Source organism: Truncatella angustata (assembly GCF_020726525.1).
Source record: "Truncatella angustata strain MPI-SDFR-AT-0073 chromosome Unknown BKA67scaffold_2, whole genome shotgun sequence".
Taxonomy (NCBI): Eukaryota; Fungi; Ascomycota; class Sordariomycetes; order Amphisphaeriales; family Sporocadaceae; genus Truncatella; species Truncatella angustata.
The window spans coordinates 3109353-3129766 of record NW_025763382.1 but is presented as its reverse complement, the minus strand read 5'-3'; the positions used below and the strand labels follow the sequence as shown (position 1 = coordinate 3129766).

The following is a 20414-nucleotide window of genomic DNA, read 5'->3' as shown; positions in this document are numbered from 1 at the left end:
AGCTCAGCAGTCTACAAGTTATACGTTTTTATATTATAAACTTTAAGGCAAGTTATCCTTCTCGTTAAATAGGCATGTCTTTAAAGCGCCAGATTAGTACTTTGGATGGTAACAACTAGCCTTAGGGAATCCCCAGTGTTATATGTTTTCAGCAGATCTAACGGTTCGATTTTGGGGTTGGGTTCTAGCGAATACCTGGGTGTATAAAGTGTTTAGGACGTCGGATTATGAGACTAGATCTTGAAGGAATATAAGGTTAATGTACAGAGCAACAACAAGGCACTGTAAGGCACAGATAAATGCGTATCTTCTTGCTCAGATGTTCAAATAATGAGAGCATACAAACTAACAGAGTATACCGTGCTCGTACTCTTTAACGTGTTTAGGTGAAACTTTCACAATGATTGGACCATCCCTATTGCTTGCTATCGAATCACATGTCATAAGTATCCATTCTACCCATACCATTTCGTGTACATCTACTAACAACTATAATATTTAACGACCCCTTTTTTTTTTTTTTTTTTTGGTGCAAAAGCCATCACAATAAGAATTATTGAACATCCTCCGTTTCGGAGGATTACTCAATACGGCCGACCACTATAGATTGACCAAGCGGTGCAAGGGTAACTCTTAGCCGCAACAGCAAGGGTGTCTATTCATTCTCGGCACATGAACAAATGAAGTTCCGAGATTAATCTCTATTACCATGTAGGCAGCACCATTACGTAGATAATGTCCTGATCAATTTGATATTATCGTAGAATTACTGTGAATTAAGTGGCTGTGCTCAGCTATTTCACGGATCGCCCCATTTGGGGTTGGTGTTCAGGCACTATTAAATGATCGGTGCACAATTAGTTCTTATTTGGATTTAGTTGGCTTTTTAGCGTCTGCCCCCTGAACTCTAGCGTCAACTTTCAGCTAGCTACCAGGAGTTGGCCTATGTAATACATACTAGGTTAGTCTATACCATAGTATTGTACTCCTGCCCTGCAACCTTGCAGCAGCTGGCTTGAGTTCTGAGAGGTATTAAAGTTTGATATTCCATGCCCAAGTTTTGATGGAGTCCTGGTCTGTTTGTTTTCGTGAGATTGCTCATTCATTTTGGTAACCCCTTCACTCTTTCGACGCACTCATTTGGAAGTCTTACCCGGTTAACCACCATAAATCTCATTCATCATGCATTTGATTACTCTCGCCGCTCTCCTATCCGGGGTCGCTGCCTCTGTCATTCCTACAGCAGCCAATCCGTTCTCGATCGTTGTTCCTCTGGAGCGACGTCAAGTCGTGGCCCCGACTGAGACTTGCGGGAGCTATACCACGGTCACCGTAACCCCGGCGGTAGTGTGAGTGGTCACTCACGCGACATCAGGGCCACCCAATGCTCTAATCAAATGTTATAGAAGCGTGACAAGTTCGGAACTTGTCACTACAACAGCGGAGACCATCACGACTACAGAAGTTTCCATCACTGAATCAGCACAGGAGACAACCGAGGTGGTAACGGTGACTGAGTTCGAAACATCCTTCACCACAGAGACGACCACGGCTGCGACGGTGACTGAAACCGAAGTCGTTAACCAACGCAAGAAGAAGAGAGGCTGCGGCTACAAACAATCTCGAGCTATCCGGCTTCGCAGACCACTTATTCTGTTCCGACCTCGCACAACTACTCTTCATCTGCCCATCCGGTTTCAGTAATCTCGTCGTCTGCATCGGCTACATCATCTTCTGCATCGATTTCCTCATCCTCTGGATTGGCTTCCTTGTCCTCCGCTTCAGTCACTTCGTCATCCTCTACGTCATCAGCAGTCGTCTGCACAATAACCGTTACAGCAGACGCCTTGTTCACAACCACCACCGAGACTATCACTGGAAGCGCTACTGCCACCGCTACTGAGATAGTTACGTCCTTGATCATTGAAACTACCACCACAACCGTCAGCACGACTGATGTAATCACCACTATCGTCCCTACTACCGTGCCGGTCACTGCCACGACTGTCGTGACTAGTACCGTAGCCCCTGCTACCCCCACGGTCATCTTAAAGGCGGTTGGCGGTAGCGTTGACGGAAAGTACTTGACCCTATTAACTGCAAGTTCTGCTTTCGAATTCATCGCTTTTACTTCCGACGTGACGTCTGCAAAGTCTTTCTATATTGCCGACAACGGTGCTTTAGCCCCAACTTCATACACAGACAGGCTAGGATATTATTCCAACGGCGTCGGATCCGCTAGCTATGTCCTTGTCACTACTGCATCCTACGCGACGTCTCAAGGTGGTGTAGCCTTATCATGTCAGCTAAACGGTTCGGCCACCGCTGGAAGCACAGGGTCGCTCACATGCCCGAATGGCGGTAGCGCTCTTGCCACTTTCTCGATCGTTCAGGGCAGGTTGAATGTGCAAAACTCGCAGGGGACCAATGAAGTCATCACATTGGAATATACTGTGCTGTCATAGCGCCTGGCGACAGACGGCAGATCAAATAGAGCAATGCGGCGAAAAAGAGAAGGCTAGCTGAGAGCTGAGAGCTGAGAGCTGAGAGCTCGAGACAACAATTATTACCACTACAATAATATTCTAATTCAAACAATACGATTTCTTCAAAATACATCCTGAATTCTGCGACCGTGAACGCGCTATAAATATATGTCCTGTCACGTCTCTCAATATTCCTTCCAAATCCGTGAATTCGACTTTTGGACGAGTCCCACCTTGGTCAGATATTCCTTTATCGCCTTCTTTCCCCGTCCAGACTTTGAGCGATGATTTACATCGGATGAGCCGCGGCTGAGGAGTCTCTCAGCAGTGGGTACCGGGAACACATGCAACTTAGTGAACAACAAAGAGCGTGTTAAAACTTGGTTTCTGTTTTCTAACTAGCTTTGACATAGGCGCAGAAGTTGTTGGATTGCCCATTTTTGAGTATCTGGGTCAAAGAACCTACTCATCCTAGGAGGATGAGAACGCATAGTTTTCTAAGTGATGAGATATCCCGTCTTTATTTTTGGGGAGGCTTCTTCGTGAGATGCAGAATGCTGGGTCTTGTTCACAACAATTTCGTGGTGGTGATTGTTCTTGCCATCGCCTCGTTTCGCTGAGTGAACAACCCTCGATGTAGCCTTCTTGACTTCTAGATGCATATGCCCGAAGCGCTCCCGGCGCATATTATCTCTAATGAGCATCCCCACAAGCTGTGCTCAGTCGATCAGCCGTGTGCTAAAATATTGGATACCAAACCGCAAAGAAGATTTGCTACTCGGAAACATACCCCGGCGCACCGTTTTGTGCTCGTAGGGGAGGCAGGCCAATGAATTATGGGGTAATCCTGGAATTTGTATATGGCGCGGCAAGAGTTTACCTTACTGTCGTCGGCCCACTACGTGTTCGCGCTGCCGGTCCTAATAAACGAGAGCAGGTAGGATGGTACTGAAATGATCACGGGGTTCTTGTCATTACATGCCAGCTTCGAATATAGTATGATTCTGCTCACGAGAGACGCCCCAGCACAAAGTTTAACCATATACGGTTGTAAGCAATGCTTAAGGAGCATTCGATCTTTGGGGCATCGAGTATTATGGTATTTAACTAGTTTAGACATGGGAAGAAAGCGTCTTTGACTTCGCTTGCACCATGTGTAAGAAGAGTTGAGACTGCTGTTTGTTCATGTATTTCAAACATAGTAGCATTTTCGGCTATTGTTAGTAAGCATGTCGTCCCACTAAGACATTGAGTCTTCCGGTGAGAGTAGAGACTTTTCGAATGGGGACGGCAATGAGACGGTGGGGATGCCGTAGCTGATAATGCATTGCACCGTTCAAACACGCTCATCAGCCTACTTGGGACGGTGTTCGTGGGTTACACGTTTCCGCGTCACAAGCTGTGGGGCAACTCATTACTTTCGCCAGGTTGGTACTATGGTATGGAGGGTTAAGAACCACTACGGGGCAGGTACCGGGTTGAAAGCAGGTATTTTTCATGAAGCGTTGTTACTCCCAAATGTTTGTACCTCTTCTTGAAAACAACCTGCCCCACTGTGGTGATTTCGGCCTGCTACCATGCATAGTATGTCCTTGAAGCGCTGGATTAGTACTCAGGTAGGCGACCACAGGGGATATCGCGGTGTTGTATGTACTCCTTTCTTTTCTAAGTTGCTGCTTGCTTGACGGTGAGATGAAACGAAAATTGTGAAAATTTGACTCAAATGTGGATAGCACCTGAGAGGGACCTCCTAAGACAACCAAGACTCAACCGCGCTGATTGGTGCCAATATACGCCTAGCCAGCATCGTAACACCGCAGGTACGGGGAGCAGGGTCGGTAGTATACCCTCTGCGGTTCTGACAGGGTCATGGGTAACTCTACTGACAGGAAATGCGTCCCTAATGATTCACTTACTACCTCGCCAATTCCTGTTGATGGTTGGCTGTGCTTCCTTCAGCTGTCTGCTCTGAGAAATCTCTCCTCCCGGTCTGGACTCATCGGCTGCACCGTTAGGCCGAAGACTTGGTGACTATTCTCAGCTCGAAGCAAATTTTATATCTCTTTAACAATGCTTAAAAGAATATCCAGTCTCTTGGAACTGCCTTTGAGTTATAAACAAAAGCGTTCAAAACTCCCCTTACTGATAGCAGTCTTCTTAAGAACCCTTGGGCAGGCTAGAACACGATAGAGCTTGCAAGCGTACTCTTTCAAGCCATAATCTTGCATAGCGAAGCACATCCAAGCAGTGTCATGACTACAAACAAGCGCCTTGGCTTTTTCACTTACTGCATATCTTAGGAAGGGTTTGTAGTATTGGTCATGCAATTCTCACAAACCAGCTATGGATATAAAAATGAGCCTCTTGGCTCCAATCATCTTATCTCCATCGCAACACCTTTCCTAAAGGTTGTCCACCATGCTCGTACACAGCCATGACTTCTCCATGTCCCACCTCCAACAGACCGGGCCAGTTGCTTGATTGGCTGATCACCATCGGCTTGCTCCAGTTGATTCTGCCATGATTCAGGCCGTCTGACACCACGCTCTTCACTGCCGCATTCTTCGGCCAGTCAACAGCAGACGAGTCTTCGTCAGTCATGAAGATAACTGCCAGCGCTCCGTTGCCAAATCTTGCGATTTGCGGCGCGCCGGCATTACGTCCCCATGGTGGACAATAGACCACGCCTCTCGCGCCCCAAGAATGGCCGTCGTCGAAACTGATGGCGTACTCGACACTGAATGTACCGTGCCGCGTCGTCTCAAACACAATGACCAGGGCCTCCTGGCCAGATGAGGCATCCCGCACCTCAACGATGCCCTGCATGCCGTCTCTTAACCTCTCCTCCGGGCCGTGGCATCTCAGGCACTGCGGCGGAGACCAGCTCTGCCCGCCGTCCCTGCTCACGACTCGGAAGGTCTCTTGATTGTCGCCTGCCAGCTCCGCCGAGTACGTCAGCTGAATATCGCCATGTTTGCCCACACGGATGAACGGCTCCCACAGCCCCATGCCGCCACTCTGGCCAGCAGACTGCTCGGCAGCCTGGCTCGCGAACTGCCACGTCCGCCCCCCGTCGCCGGACCTGCAGACCGTGATGCGGAAGTGCGCCGGCTTGCCGTCGGGCCCCAGGTCGTGGTTCCGGAAGGCGCCGAGCACCACCGGGCCGCCATGGTGGGGTCCGCCGGGCACCTCGCACAAGAACAGGTTGTCGCAGTCGCCCTCCGAGCGCGCGACTTCGCCCAGGGGCTCGAAGTTCCGGGCATTGTCCGTGCTGCGCGAGACGTGCAGGACACGAGCCGGCCCATCAAACCGCGTCGAAGCGCAGAGAACGCTGCCGTCTGACAGGCGGCACAGCCGGGGATACGTGCCTCCCGCGGGGTTGAGGTTCCGGGTGTCCTCGGCGATGTGGCATGCTGCGGCGGGACCGCCGGCCGGATACCCGTGACCGTGGCCGCCCTCGGCTGGTGATTGGTGCTCACCCACGCCGAACTTGTTGAGAATCTTTTGCGTGAATTGGCCTGGCATTTTCGATATGGATAGATGCAGTATGAGGATGATGAGTATGACACTTTTGAGATTCAGATTGCTGTTCATCAGAGTTGGGGGTTGGAAGCTGAAGGTTGGTGGTTGCTTGGTGGCAGTGCATGATTCTGGAGATGTTTCAACTATGACGACAATCTCCACAAATCCATCCAACCTTGAGTAGAAGTAAACAACTAATCTGACTATTATTCACACGCGTATTGCACATCGCAATTAATGCCAGTGCCTGACGCAGACCCGTGAGGGGTACTCCGTCATGCTACACAGCATTTGCTGAAGCTTTGATGATGGGCCAGGTTCCAGGGCCGAAACAGGAAAATCGGGATTTTTCTCCAGCGTTGCAATTGGCTGGGCATAACCTTGTCCTTTCCGCTATATAATCATACACAGTCTGCGCTAAATGGGCTCTTTCCATGGCTTTCCCTCAAGGTCCAATATGAACATATAACCCCTGCATACATGAATCTCCTCCTAGATCTCTAGAGTTCCAGGCTAATTTTGAATTGTGGTCGTCATGAGCGAATCGGTCGAAAGTTGTCATCATACACAGTAGTTAGACTCTGGCAATCTTCACTAGTCTAGCTTAAATCCATAGGAAAGCAACGCGTGTTGCGTTTCCTCAGTGATTGTTTTCATTTGTTCGGGAATACCACAGACCGCCTTTAAGGTTGGCCTACACCGACATGATTTGTCGCTTATCATGTTTATTGCGAAACGGTAATCAACATGCGTGCAGTGCATATCTGCATGCGAAGCCATGGAGGCCTCCAACAAGTATCAAATGACCAGCAATTTCATGGTTGGGTTACATCATTTCTGGAACTTCTTTGAAACTCGTCGGTCTACGAAAGGTCCTATCTTCATTATCATAATCTCATAACCGACTAAGCTAGAGCATGTACTTCAACCGAAGAAGAGCTTCCGCTGTTTCGGGTCCACGGTGGCGGCATTCGAATTATGACCTCTTTTCTTCTCACCACTGTTTGTCTTCAGCCGTTTATTTGCATCTGGAGGCTCGTTATTCCGTGGCACCGGGCTAATGCTCTCCGTCTCTCGTTGCACAGCATCCCGGATCGTCTGCCGCGAAAGACACAGGTCGATATGCTCGTTGAATTGCCTTTCGTCCGCAGTTTGCGGCCGACTGCATATCGGACAATCCCACCATTCTTCCTCCTCCTCCTCCGCCTTCTCCTCCAGTTTCGCGGATACGGGTTTCTTTTTGGGCTTGGGATTTGGCACAACTTCTTTTCCGTGATGGCGGTAGTTGTCGCCTGGACCGTCATCCCGCTCATTTCCCAGCAGTGCAGACGCGGAGGCCTCGAGCTCAGCATCGGTTATGTCAACTAGCTCTTCTTCTGGCCAAGTCTCCCATTCCCCTTCTGCGCTGTCATCCACTTTCCGCTTCATGGTAGAAGAATCAGGAGTCAAATCACTAGATTCTATACGTCTGGGTTTGAAACCGAAGAACGCACGTGTGTCCGGCTTCTTCGTACTGACGAGATGGGTACACCGCAAACCCATGAGCCTGAGTTTCAGGCTGGGCATCTCCTGCTCTACCTTGGCTAACATGGGGAGCGCATGGTTGTATAGATCATCTGCCAGATAAATTGCTTTTGGCGTGACCACTTGCCTTGTGAAGACCTCGTACGTGTGCAATTTGACCTTGAGACATAATGTCCGACCCTTGCATTCGGCACGGCGCATATCCTTCTCCAGTTCTTCCGCCAGCCATTTCATCTTGTCCCTCAACTGGGCCGGATCTGACATGTCACGGAAAGTGCTCTCGGTACCCACGCTTTTACGTTCATGCTCCTCCGCCGGCTGAACGTTGGTACGGCCAAGACCCAGATGAACCATGATCAGGAACTCGTAGGTTTTCTCTCCAAACAGCTGCCGTAGATATTTCCGCTCTGGGTATATGTCTCCACATGTCTTCACTCCTACTTCCGCCAGCTCTCTCTCGAGAACCCTGCCGATTCCGTTGACCATCCGACAAGGCAGGTCACGCATGAAACTCACGATAGCGCTCCGTCGGTTGGGCAGGATATACTGCCCGTTCGGCTTGTTCATATTGCTACATATCTTGGCCAGCTTGGCATTTGCAGCAATGCCAGCAGATACCGTGATCTTGGTTCTTTCGTGTACTTCCTCGCGCATACGCTGCACTACCTCTTCGGGGTTCAAACCGTGTTCGTTGCAGTACTCGGTGATATTCAGGTAGGCCTCGTCGATACTAGCGCTCTCGAACCTGGGATCGTATTCGGCGAGGACCTCGCGCACCTCGTGTGCCTTGGCTGTGTATTTGTCGAAGTTGAGGGGGATGAGCAGCAGATCTGGGCACAGCTTTTTGGCCACGAAGCCGGCCATGCCGCTGCGGCATCCGTATTTCCGCGCGATATAGTTGCATGTCGTCAGCACGCCGCCGCCGACGGCGAATGGGACCTCCTTCAGTTCGGGGCGGTCCAGCTGTTCCACCGCGGCGTAGAAGGCGTCGCAGTCCACGTGTACAACCCATTGTGTGAGGTCGCGGGTGGCCTCGAGTTGCGTGATGAGCTGATCAGCTTGTCGAAGTTCTCGCGAAAGGTCGAGCTTCTCGAGGCGGCTCTTCTTGGCAAGGATTGCGGTGATTTTCTTGGTGAGAATCACATCTTTGGCCTCTTCGCGATTGAAGAACTTGGATCCCTTGGATGCATTGTAGATGACCTCAGAGACCTTGGACTGGTCGACCGAGCCTTGGCCGGCTTTGGTGAGGGAAGGGCCTAACAGGGAGTATTTCAGCGTGTCGTGGTCGGGGTTGGTAGCAGCAGCAGATGAAGGCATTTGTGCAGGTTTGTCGCCGTGGGCCATTCTGAGGTGGTTGAAATTGGACCCATAGACATCATGCGTTCTGGGCAGCTGGATTCATGGCACATGGTCATCGAGGTCTTTCTCCTCCTTGCCTTGAGAGTCAGAGCCAGATGCGTTGTCTTGAACGATTACGCCGGGTAAAAACGCGACGCAAACACGAGGTCACGTGGCCCGCTTTCGGCTTTAATCAGTCGCCGCCGCCACTTTCGGCCACTGATCCCAATTTGGTTCGCCATGACATTCAACGTGTCTCATTATTATTTTTGGGACTCAACAGAGCAGAAGTCTCAAATGACCGAGGATGCAAGCCGAACTCATCGGTCTTGCTGAAAATGACAAAAAGCTCATCCTCGGCCGGTGATTCTGAGGGGATCTTATTGTGTCGTATCATGGTACACAATGCACTAACCAAGGCGCCATGGGACTCGACTGTGAGCAGAGTATTCAACGCTGGCTCGACACCGAAATAAACGGGGAAATCGTGAGAGAGTTTCATTGACAGATTTTTCATCCAAACATCGTCCCTCTATCATGCATCATCATGTGCTCGTAGAATGTCATACAATTATTCGGGACCGGCTGACTCGGCTTCACCAACGTCATCTGGGTTCTACGCCCTTTAAGCTTCACCGATACTCTGCCGTCTCATGGATAGGCTCCTTCTGATGCGATAGTCTTCCTCCTCTGTGAGTCCAAGTTCCTCCCCAGGTAGTCTCACGGCGCGGTCCAATGCGACTGGCAATCCGCGGTGTCGACCTCTGAGCATTACAAAGCATAGTACCAACTTGCTTCCCGTGTACAATCCGCCACTAAGACTAAATGCGTCGTACGGCACGCCAACCGAAATGCCCACGCAGCCATAAGCTGACACAACTTCGAAAATAATGTTAAAAACGGAGAACGTTTCAGGATCCTCGAGGAAGTGGCGCGTCTCAATTGTCGATATGATCAACACGGCAAGAACAAGCAGCCACATATCGTGCGAGAGTTGGCCGCGGACCTGATGGCCTATGAAACTAGAGCGACTTTCTGGGGCAGAATCGCTTGCGTGTCGCGGTGCGGCGCCAACACCATCGAATCGGCCTACGGCATTGCGAAGGGCGCGCCTCATGAGAGACGGCCGGTTCGTATTCGCATCTCGAGAGGTTGTGTCGGATCCTGTTGAAGCAAGTGATGCTGTGTCGTGCTGCTCATCGTAGATACCAAGCGAGCGTTCTTCGTAGACATTGGAGTGCCGCATCGTGATGACAACAGGATAGACGCTGATGTACATCATAATTACGTAAAGAACTTGAAGACCGATGTAAAGAGTCGGGATCGAAACCACATAGAATCCACCAGAGCGGACAGCTGATCAATGTCAGTCTATACGGCATGGTCACAGTAACATGATACGTACCAATGGCTTGGAAAAGTCCGTCAATGATTTTTGAACCAACTGAAATATGCCCTAGATTGGGATTTCCCAGATTGAGGACTTCGAATGCTACCCAATCCGTCCCGTTGAGGACAAACAACATGAACAATAGCCACCATGTTGCCCTCGAAGGGAACAAGTTAGTGTAGACCCGCCGTGGGTACTTGAGGATGTACTCGAGTGTCTCTTTGAGATCTCGGAAGGAACTCTCATAGGTTAACAAGTTCAACAACTTCAAGATGCTCCAGAGCCAGAATCGCAGAAACACTGGGTATGCAGTATTGCCTGCTAATATCATGGCACCCATGACAATAAGCACGAAGTAGGAACTGCCATACGGGATCATATTGGCGTCCAAGACGCTCATGCCCGAGTTGTTGAACGCAGATGCACCATTGAAAACACCGTTCCACCAAGGATTAATACCGTTGTCCCGCGCAGGTTGAGGTTGATTGTTGGCTATCCAGGCGCCAAGGGCGATATTTCCCAGAACCTGCCATGAAAAGAAGTAAACTGGAACAGCAATGGAGAGGACTTTGAGAGCACGATACTCAGTGCCCCCCAAAAGCTCACGCTGCTCAGCTGTGAGACCATGAAACTGTGCATTTCGCCCGACTTTCTTCGAGGTCAGAAATTGATGGTGGCTGATCTGGCGCTGAAGCGGCCCTCCTTCCAGATCAGTGTTGTCTGCAGTTGCAACGTTTCGACGTGACAGCCCGGTGCCCATGTCAATGCCCGAAGTGGTTGCTCGAGCTGGTTGTTCTTCCTCATCTGCGAACGAAATATGCTCACGTCCAGGCGTCTCACATGACTGCGACACTCCAAAAGGCGACTTGGAATGCGTGTCTATGGTCAGTTCGTTTGGCTTTGGAACCGGTTCTCGAAGCTTGTGGACTGCAATCGGTGCAGAGATAGATGGCCCTCCACCTGATCCAGCCGCGACATTCTGGCCGGCACTGTGGTGGTCCTCAACCTCATTGGTACCCTCGTTCGAGGCCAGAAGTGTCCTGCTCCTGCTGAAGCTCATGACTTGCCTCGCAAGTGGGATGTCGGTCATTGACCGACGTCTATCCAACGATCTTGGCGATCTCAGTGTAGATCTTCGTGCAATATCTTTGAACTGCTTCTCAAAATGACGCTTGCGTGCCAAGACGGTCCATATAGATACCCATATCTGCCCGCCCATACATATCAGAAGCCAGAGAATGACCTGCTGCCAGGTGCTCATCTGACTGAGATTGACGGTATTGAGCCCGGTCTCAGTCATGGCTGAAACGACCAAGAACAGGCTGTCTGCATAGGAAATGCTCTGGCTCGGCCGCGAAGAGCCATAGAATATGACTGATGAGATCAAGCATACTGTCACAAAGTACAAGTAGTGCAAGGTGATGAAGTTTTGAGGTGGGAGGAATGACCGAATTGTTGCCAAGCGCGGATACCGCTGTGCGAACTCAGTACGAACGCTCATATTTGATCAAGCCGCTCAAGCCCGAAGCACCGTAAGCAGATATCTACGTCATGCTCAGAGACCGAAGTAATGCTGGTATTCAAAATGAGCCCAAGCAATACGGCCTTCAAAAACAGTGTCGATTTTAGCAAGTACCAAAAGAACTGCAGGTCACAAAAGTGAAGAAAAACAGGGTCCCGAAAGTATTCAGTGGCGGTCTGCTAGATGGTTAACGGCACTTTCCTTGTCGAACGGGCCCCAGAATCAAAACTTTTTAGTCGTTGCAAGGGTCCCCCCCTCCCTGATTCCAGTCCATTGCCGCATGCTTCGTTCCTGTCAAAGCCAGACCCCTGCGTGGTCGCGAAAGCTTGCGCCAAGGAAAGAAGTCACTATCATACCTATTTGGATTCTATAGACGGGAGGTGATAGTTTGAGTTCAAAGGAGCATATGAGGTATGCACGATGATCTATCTATGGGACTGCCGCAAACCGAGACCTAAATCTGCAGGGACTAAACAGAGTTTATTTAGCCCAGAACATGCCGGTACTTGGCATAAGTCGGGGGAGACGGGGCTGCATGCCCGACATGACAATGGCCCAGACAGAAGTCAGATTGAGCGTGTTTAATCCAACAAACAAACCTATCACAACTCTGTATTAGTTTCAAGCGATCGATGGATTATAACAGTTGCAAACTAGCAGGACTTGTCTGATTGTGATGTTATATCTATAGACAAGGTCATTGATACCCGCAGCGGAAGCAATTGCAACTCGGCGGAGGCCTTATTTAGCATCCGCTACATGCGGCAGCGTATTACCAGCATCTGCTAATCTAAAGCTCCTCGTGGTGGTCCTCGCTGTCATCGCTGTCAACAATAACGGTTGCGGCAACATCGGCAGCGACGCTGGCGGCACTAGCAACCTTCTCGGCGATTCCTGCAGAGGCACTTGAAGCCTTCTCGGAGACCTTCTCTGAAGCCTTTTCTGTTGCCTCCTCGGCCACCTCACTGGCTGCGCTGGCCGCAGAGCTTGCGGTGCTGCTTGCCGATTTGGTGACAATTGTCTCGGGCTTGGGGACACCCTTGATGCCAATAATTTCGGTCTCGAAGATCAAGGTCGAACCGGCGGGGATAGGGCCCATTCCTCTGTTACCGTAGCCGAGCTCAGGAGGAACAGTCAGGGTTCTGCGATATGCTTGTCAGCTCGTGTGCTTTGCCCCAATCAACTTTTGATGCCGTCTTACCTCTTCTCACCAATGCAAGCTCCCTCCATGCCAATGTCCCATCTGTGTTGCACGTCAGTCAGCGTCAAATACCTTTCAAGGCAGGTGCTTTACTGACCCCTTGATAACCTGGCCAACACCCAGCTTGAATGAGAAGGGAGTGTTTCTATCGTAGCCTAAGCATGGTCAGTCTCATTGCTTGCAGTCCAGAGCCTTCTGATTGCAACATACTGGCATCGAACTTCTTGCCGTCGGTCAGTGTTCCTCTGTAGTGAACCTCGATGGTATCGCCCTTCTGGGTCTTGCGGTCACACTCCACCGCTGTTGTGACGTCAATCTTGAGGTCCTCTGCGGCGAGGGCACCAACAGCTGCCGAAGCAACAAGGGACAAGGCGAAAAAGAGGCGCTGCATCTTGGCGGGTCGACCGGTATGTATGCGTGAACTTAGAGAGAGTAGAAAGAAAGTTGTATGGTATGGGCGAAGCAGTGTTGAGAATTAGCGGACAGATATGCTGCATGTGGCTTCCGATTGCTGGTTAGTCTAGTCTAGCACTGAATTCAATTGAGTTGGGGGCCCCGCGGCACGTTGGAGGAGAGTTGGAGTCCAGAACATCGGACCGCAAGTGGAAGTTGGCAGTTGGCAGCTGGCCTGCTTGGCGCTGGTTGTCTCTCGAGGTGACCTTAGACTGCTCCAATCCAATAATCACACCCATGATGAGAACAAGTAAATCAGCACCTTGAACCATCACCATCCTAATGTCCGGGAACTGCTTCGCCTCTTGTCATATGGCCTCAGTCAATGAGGGTGTAATCACACGGTCATTGGAGCCCAATCAACCACTGGGCTCGTCCAGAAAAAGCTTAAGCAGTGGTTCTGAGCACCGATGGGCTGACCACAAGGGCTTGTTGCGCTTTCTGCCTGGAGCCTTCTTATGTTGGTGCAAAGAGCTTCTTGCATTAGAAAACTATGTCAGGGGCTGTGCATTGGATGTAATGTTTGTCACGCACCAGAAACAAAAGTTCTCAGCAGCACTTGGGTCGGTGTTGCCCTCAGAAGCGACGTGTATCCATCACGTAGCCCCTCGCAACAGTGAACCTTGGTGTATTTTGTGCATCGCTAAATCTGTAATTAGAAGTGCTGAAGCCGACTAGGTAGCGAATGACTAGGTAGCGAATGACGTTGTGAATGATCCCCATAGCTGGGTTTTGGTGGGGGACAACAGGAACGGCGAGGGGCTTTTATGCAGGTGCAACCACTCAAGCTGCAGGTGGTTGCTCTCATGTGAAAAGGAAGCCTCACTACTGTACGTGCTTCATGAAGGGTTCACACCACCAACCAGCTCCGATGGCCAAACACAGACTCCCCTGGATCCGGCAATTGGGGAATCGGGTGCGGCGTACACCTACCTCTGCCATGATCATAGCTGGGGCACAAACAGAGAAATTGAGGCACCGCCAACCGAGAATTGATAAGCGCAATAGAAACCGCAAACACTTGGCCTCATGAGTCAACAGCGAAGCACATGTGATGGCGGCTGTGTTTGTCCACAAAATACCCGAGTTATGCCTCACGAACAACCTGCTGTATGTAAGCTAGCATTTCGTCTCCTTGACTTCCACCGAAAACAGCTTGGAGTTTGATTCTCCTGGGCCACTAGACGGATTAGTTAGTGCCGAGTCCTAGGCTGCCAGCCCCACTTTGTCAGGCAGCACTGTGCAACTAAGCATAGCAGGTCGTAATCAACGTCGTGAACCGGACCTCTGTTTGATCAATTCCTTGCTACTGTGCAACCGAGTTGTTACCTTCGATTCTCAGGAACGATTCTCCAATGCTCGTTTCCACCTCGACCTAATGATGCTCATCACCCCACCGTACACCAGCTCCCTGCGTAGCGTTGTATCCCGGCAGTGTCCTACGTAGGAGGCTCTACTCACAAAAGTCTAGGACTACCAATATGACAATGGTACCAACAACGCCCATGACCCCCGTGTGCACCCCGGGGGAAAAAACCATGTGGCTACCAAGTTTTTGATTTTGTAGCCTACATACCGAGCATGGAGTGAATTGACCATGAGGTTTCGCACTGATGGGTTTTAGAGGCGCAACATGAACCCCTTGTTGTCCCTGTATGGGCTGCTCGTCAGCCTTATCCAAACTCGATTTCCATTGCTTCGCTCAGCCCGTTTTTCGCCACTAGAAAGCCGAAAAAGACACTGCCACACCACGGGGGCTTTATTTTCCAAACACATTCTACCATTCTCATACACTCATATGTCTGTTTCATATGTTTCGACCTTAGAAAGCACAGCTTTACTGCCTGATTCTAAGCCCAGCCCCCAATACCAGCACCCCACTTGTGGTATCAGTCATCTGCCAAAACCATTCTACCTTTGATCATCATTCAAACTATGCTCTAATCTTCGTACCAAACCCCAGGCATGAGTCACTCGTTGGTATGTAAGTATACTTTGGATTGGCATGGCCTCTGTCGCTCATTGTTGGTCAATGGTGGTAGACGCCCAGGGTCTGCCTGGAGCACTGCCATTTGAACGTACTGCCAATATGTTCCATGTCACACATACTTCTGAAAATGTTTGTTTACCGAAAAGCAGTACTGTAGCTGCTGAGGCGTATCATTATGGCCTCACTTGTAGTATAAATATTTCCTACCCTCCAGTCTTCCTTTATCTCGTCTGCCATCCTTCATACCAAGCAACCTCAACCAACACTATACACTCACAAGCCCTCTGAGTTTCTTAACATTCACAAAATACCGGATAAATCACTGAAAAATATCCATGCCATCATCAAGCTACAAATCATCTAAGTCCAGCGTCGTCATTGTTGACGATAGAAAATACTACCCATCACACCACTCTTACTACTCTCAGTCGTCAACGTCTAGCAAACAAACCTATTCATCACCGCCAACTTCTTCGTCAGGACACAACACATCTACAATGGCTTCCAGCTATCCTTCTGTTACTTCTCGTAATTCTTCAGCGTCTTCTCGCGACCCGACCTATCACAGCTCTACTTCATATGGACAGGCTCAGACCAAAGAGTATCGATCTCTCCAATCGAAAGACTACACGGCCAGCTCAACATATCGCGGTGGCGTCGCAGTTCACAACACAGGAGCTCGTGGTTACGATAGCCAAGAGCCAAGCCCATCATACTCTACCCGCGATTCTGGCTCCAGCAGCAGGGGTTATCGCTGAACACGTCGTGTTCAGATATATTCTGCAATATCTTTTGGAATTGAGGACAAGATTGGAACCACGAGGATTTCCGACGACGTGGGCAGCATAGATTTCTTATTAGATGTATCATGGGGCGTTACTTGCGTTAGACGTTATCTTTAAAGGCGGATCATCTTTCGCAAGCTTATTATTAGTGTATTGTACTAGCATAGCATCTCTGAGTTACGGATTCAAAGATCAGCAATTTCATCCAATAACTGTCTTCCATATTCAATCCTTGAATAAATTTCAAATCAATCTTATTGGACAAACCCTCTACATTGCCACGTGGGAGGTGCGGTTTTGTGCATGCCGACAAGCCGCAAGAGCCGCTGGCAGCCCACCACATTTCTCCTCTGGCAACATCTCTACTTGCCTTTTTCAGCGCTGACGCATTATCGTATTGGCTGCTTGAAATCCCCTCCCCTGCCATAAGCCAAATGTCTTGCGTCCTCCCCCACACCCACAGCCGGATGATCCGCATCCCGCCATCTTCGCACGAGGCAACCGCACCAAGCTCTCCTTCGATCGGTCCGAATGATCTAGCCTCAAGAGTGAATGCATGACATTCTGACAGGCAACCTTACTATCGCTACATTCCGGGAATCAAGCCACAGACTGTATCATTGTATAGGATGGCTAGTGCTTGGGTCGACTAATCGAGCTGGGCAAAGCACTCAGAGAGTGCCTCGTACAATTATGTGGACCGTTAATATTTACTCATCTATGTGCTTCCATGCTTGGTAAGTACTTGACGACAACAGATACCAACACTTAGTGGGCCAACTATGGGTTGTTTGGTTCTCGCCTCATGAGCATAAATCGTTGTTTCACCCAAACTATTTTCGGCAAGTATTTGGCGATTGCCTGTTGAAAAGAATTCCAAGACGGTGCTTAAAACATAGCGGCGACTGCCTGTTTTACGAAATATTAGGCAACCTCCTGTTTTACTCCTTTATTATTTTGTTGTTCGGAAAAAAAGAAAACTAAAACTCAAATCATCAAAATAATCAGATCACATAAGACAACAGCTCTGCGGGAATCAGCATGTCCCTGAAGAAGCTGAAGTGGATTTCCTCCAGGGAGATCAGTTCATTCTGTTGCCTGCTAATGAATTAATGGAATCGCCAAGCGATAGGGTAACGGGCCCTCGACGCATCAGAATTCATGACATGTAACGCCTTTGGTCTAGATTTAACCCCTAGAATGTCACATCAAAGACGACGAGATAGTATTTCTGCATGCAGATTTAGTTTTCCTAATATAGGAAACAAACCTGCTGTGAGGTAACTTTGCACAGATCCGATGCTTACATCACACACACGAACACATCATCGAGACTACATCATCGAGGCTGCATCACGTCACCATTGAAACGCAAGAATTCAGTATCTGTGAGGGTTTCTAATTAGTGTTGTTGGTCTATGTCTATAACCGCTGCTGCTAGACTGAGTATATAGCACCCCTAGATGGCGGTTCTGGTCTCATCAATATCCCATCGATGACGGCCCATATGTCGCCGATTCTATACTACTCCCAAAAAAGAAAGGGGGGAAATGGGGAGTCGGCGGAAGCACTTCCTGATTTCCCCATGGCCTCCCTCTTCAGTTAAGTCGCTCGTTTGCCTCGCAGGGATCTGTTCCCCAGAAATAGTCGACGTCTATCCCGTGCTGGTCGCGTAGACCTCTCAGGCAAGAGGCGGCAATGTTGGCCTGTCCCGAAACCCTGGCGAACCGCCACTCCATCGTGGAGTAGCCAACCGTGTCTTGGCCTATAGTCTCGATGCCCGTCGTGCGGTAAGAGAAGTAGCGTCGGAAGAATTCCGTAAGCATGGCTGGGTTCACGATGTTGACAGGTCCCACAATGATGAGAACTCGCGAGCGGTCGGGAGCATCATGGCCGTCGGGGGTCTGGGGACCAATATGGTTGCGGTTCCAGCCAACACATGCCCGCCGGCCGTTGACGATGAAGCCCCCCCATCGCGAGCGGTTCATAAAATCACGTGCGGAGGATAGACGTGTGAAGGAGAGTGAGGCCGCCGTGCTGAACAGGCCGCTCGAGGGCTCGGGTGGGTTGAGGTACATGGCCCAAATGGACCCAACGTTGGTGATGGCGTTCTCTAGATCGTGTTCGGTGCAATCTCTGGGGAGGTTTGTGATCCAAAAATTGCAGTTGCGGTGCGAGGGGACTTGGTTGGGACGGTTCGCCGGATTCCGAACATCACCGTTATACGAAGGACGGAAACCGAAAGCTTGTCGATAAATGGTATCAATCATGCCTTCTGTAGGTGTTGAGGATCGATTTCTGGTCATGAGCTGGCTAAACTCACGTTGGGCCATTGTCGAAGGCTCGACGCCGGTGATGTCGGGTAGGAGGCCAGAAGATGGTGAGCGTGCTGGTAGCTGGGGCGGTATATTGTTCAGGAGCGCTTGCGCCAAGATTTGAAGACTGAAATCTGGGTTATCCAAGTTTTCTTCATTCGGAAGATGCTCGAAAATGTTCCGATTGTTGTGCAAGGTGGATGGAGAAAAGGCTAATTCGTTTGCACGGTGCCGCAGCGGCGATAAAACTCGCAGGACAGCCGCGCTTGCTTCAGTCACAGTTGGATCTTCGTGATAGGAATAGTGATTGACCATGTTGACAGCCGGTACCACAACGTCGTGATTAGTAGATGTGAAGTGAGCTGGGCTGGCGGAGTAGGGAGTTGTGAAGGTGTGAGGTCGTTGTATATGCAACGTTGTGTAGGAGCTGTTGTTTAGGTAGTGTTGTGAAGAGTTTATGAAAATAATTGGAACGACAGACGTGTTTGTGATTTATGTAGTATTGTGATCAATGGGTGGGAGTCAGTAAAAGTGAATCACGAAAGAGAGTTCTGTGGCAATGAGCAACTGCTTCATCTGATTTTTGAAGGAGTGATTAAGAGCTTGAATGTGGAGCCATTGTATGACCTACAGTATCATCGATATGATACAAACCTATGTGATTGTTGATTTCATAAAGCTATGGCGTTGGAGAGGATGTGAAGCTATGGCCTTCATGGGGGATGGTCTGCTACACAGTTTATAGATGCAAGAATAGGACCATGGAAGCTACCAAATATTCCAAATTCTAGCTTTTTCTTGACATGAAAACGCACCTCTATACCATTGTCCTAACCACATTCCTACAATCCAATAAACATCCGCCGATGGTATTTCCAAAGAACTTGTTTCTCAATACAGGTAAATCGTTCTAAAAAATGGCCGCCTTCCTCCCTCGACGGGGACAGATTCGAAGATCCCAGAATCTAATGCGAACTTTGAACAAACGATTTCCATTTCCACATATATGACATTTTACTCGTGCTGTGTCCAATGATGTCTACGTCTAGAAAGCATTTTCATTGTTTCGTTCCAAGAAACAGCCCCACGGGGGAAAATAAAATAAAACGGGGGGGGGGGGGGGGGGGATATAAAAAAGGGGGGCCAGGAGAGATGTTATCCCAGACTTAGCAGTAGCTGAAGGATGAATCCCAAATCGACTTCTCACTCCCGTATGCTTATGCTTATGTAGCTAAAGCGGTTGGCTTGATAGCTTATCAAGACGAATATGCTGCGTCATAGTTTCATCTGGATTTTGCTTCAACAGTAATTGTGCAAAACTGCGCATTTGGTTGCCCGGCATGACTTGGGCACGAAAGTTCATTTCAAGAAAAGTAATTTAACAAGCAAGTTTACATAACCCGTTGGAGCACTTAGAACATGTTTGCATCTGGTACCCACCATGGCTCGCTGTGATATCTTGGCCATGGCACACCACGGTGATTTGGGCTCAAAAAGGCCATGTGAATGATATCGGTTGACACTCTCACGACCAGCCGGGATGGTACAAGAGTTACTCGCAGCCTGACGGAAGTTTTCGCAAAAAAATACCTGTCATGCGAAACATCTTAGTTTGGATGATATATCACGAATAGAACGGACCTTAATGGCACCTGATGAATCACCAGCAATAGAAGACTGCAAATATTTGTCTGCCCGCAAACACGGGGCTCCGAAATTCAATTGGTAACTTGAGGGTATATACCGAAGAAATATAAAATTAATATGTACATTAGAAGGAAGAGTTTCGTCTTTGAAAAGTCCCTCTCTCTCAAAAGGAAGTTCTACGTGACTGCCGCTTGCACCAGCACTGACTTTTCCAGCAACAGTAACGTCTCCGTAAGTGATA

At 49.5% G+C, this 20414-nt stretch overlaps 7 protein-coding genes across 7 annotated transcripts; 2 read left to right on the top strand and 5 right to left on the bottom strand.

Annotated features, from left to right (window-relative positions):
- Window positions 1-1182: 1182 nt before the first annotated feature.
- Window positions 1183-2465, top strand: BKA67DRAFT_655415 (uncharacterized protein; the record flags this gene model as incomplete). The annotated part of the gene is made up of 3 exons (XM_046106749.1): window positions 1183-1349; window positions 1407-1560; window positions 1644-2465. 3 exons carry the CDS (start codon window positions 1183-1185, stop codon window positions 2463-2465), a joined length of 1143 nt encoding a protein of 380 aa, XP_045961359.1.
- A 2274-nt stretch (window positions 2466-4739) lies between these two features.
- BKA67DRAFT_554305 (Sialidase) lies at window positions 4740-5629 on the bottom strand. The gene has a single exon (XM_046101983.1). The coding sequence runs from the start codon at window positions 5493-5495 to the stop codon at window positions 4866-4868; it is 630 nt and encodes a 209-aa protein (XP_045961358.1). The 5' UTR covers window positions 5496-5629; the 3' UTR covers window positions 4740-4865.
- A 1186-nt stretch (window positions 5630-6815) lies between these two features.
- BKA67DRAFT_554303 (DNA polymerase kappa) lies at window positions 6816-8999 on the bottom strand. Its single transcript, XM_046101982.1, has one exon. The coding sequence runs from the start codon at window positions 8874-8876 to the stop codon at window positions 6933-6935; it is 1944 nt and encodes a 647-aa protein (XP_045961357.1). The 5' UTR covers window positions 8877-8999; the 3' UTR covers window positions 6816-6932.
- A 496-nt stretch (window positions 9000-9495) lies between these two features.
- Window positions 9496-11761, bottom strand: BKA67DRAFT_655412 (cation transport protein-domain-containing protein; the record flags this gene model as incomplete). The annotated part of the gene is made up of 2 exons (XM_046106748.1): window positions 9496-10226; window positions 10276-11761. The coding sequence occupies 2 exons, from the start codon at window positions 11759-11761 to the stop codon at window positions 9496-9498; spliced, it is 2217 nt and encodes a 738-aa protein (XP_045961356.1).
- Window positions 11762-12486: 725 nt separating this feature from the next.
- Window positions 12487-13546, bottom strand: BKA67DRAFT_180078 (uncharacterized protein). The gene is made up of 4 exons (XM_046095273.1): window positions 13194-13546; window positions 13081-13138; window positions 12984-13025; window positions 12487-12924 (listed from the first exon to the last, which is right to left on the bottom strand). The coding sequence occupies exons 1-4, from the start codon at window positions 13372-13374 to the stop codon at window positions 12573-12575; spliced, it is 633 nt and encodes a 210-aa protein (XP_045961355.1). The 5' UTR covers window positions 13375-13546; the 3' UTR covers window positions 12487-12572.
- A 1498-nt stretch (window positions 13547-15044) lies between these two features.
- Window positions 15045-15545, top strand: BKA67DRAFT_554298 (uncharacterized protein). The gene has a single exon (XM_046101981.1). The coding sequence runs from the start codon at window positions 15070-15072 to the stop codon at window positions 15355-15357; it is 288 nt and encodes a 95-aa protein (XP_045961354.1). The 5' UTR covers window positions 15045-15069; the 3' UTR covers window positions 15358-15545.
- A 2264-nt stretch (window positions 15546-17809) lies between these two features.
- Window positions 17810-18841, bottom strand: BKA67DRAFT_688475 (uncharacterized protein; the record flags this gene model as incomplete). Its single annotated transcript, XM_046109075.1, has 1 exon — window positions 17810-18841. One exon carries the CDS (start codon window positions 18839-18841, stop codon window positions 17810-17812), a length of 1032 nt encoding a protein of 343 aa, XP_045961353.1.
- Window positions 18842-20414: the final 1573 nt, after the last annotated feature.

What these genes read in the sequence shown, in the direction of transcription:
- BKA67DRAFT_554305 (XM_046101983.1), bottom strand. Translation starts at nt 5,495, where the DNA reads ATGGGGCTGTGGGAGCCGTTCATCCGTGTGGGCAAACATGGCGATATT.
- BKA67DRAFT_554303 (XM_046101982.1), bottom strand. Translation starts at nt 8,876, where the DNA reads ATGGCCCACGGCGACAAACCTGCACAAATGCCTTCATCTGCTGCTGCT.
- BKA67DRAFT_180078 (XM_046095273.1), bottom strand. Translation starts at nt 13,374, where the DNA reads ATGCAGCGCCTCTTTTTCGCCTTGTCCCTTGTTGCTTCGGCAGCTGTT. An exon ending in CGGCAAGAAGTTCGATGCCA is followed by an intron (nt 13,139 to 13,193) that starts GTATGTTGCAAT and finishes GACCATGCTTAG; the next exon opens with GCTACGATAGAAACACTCCC. An exon ending in GTTGGCCAGGTTATCAAGGG is followed by an intron (nt 13,026 to 13,080) that starts GTCAGTAAAGCA and finishes CGTGCAACACAG; the next exon opens with ATGGGACATTGGCATGGAGG.
- BKA67DRAFT_554298 (XM_046101981.1), top strand. Translation starts at nt 15,070, where the DNA reads ATGAACCCCTTGTTGTCCCTGTATGGGCTGCTCGTCAGCCTTATCCAA.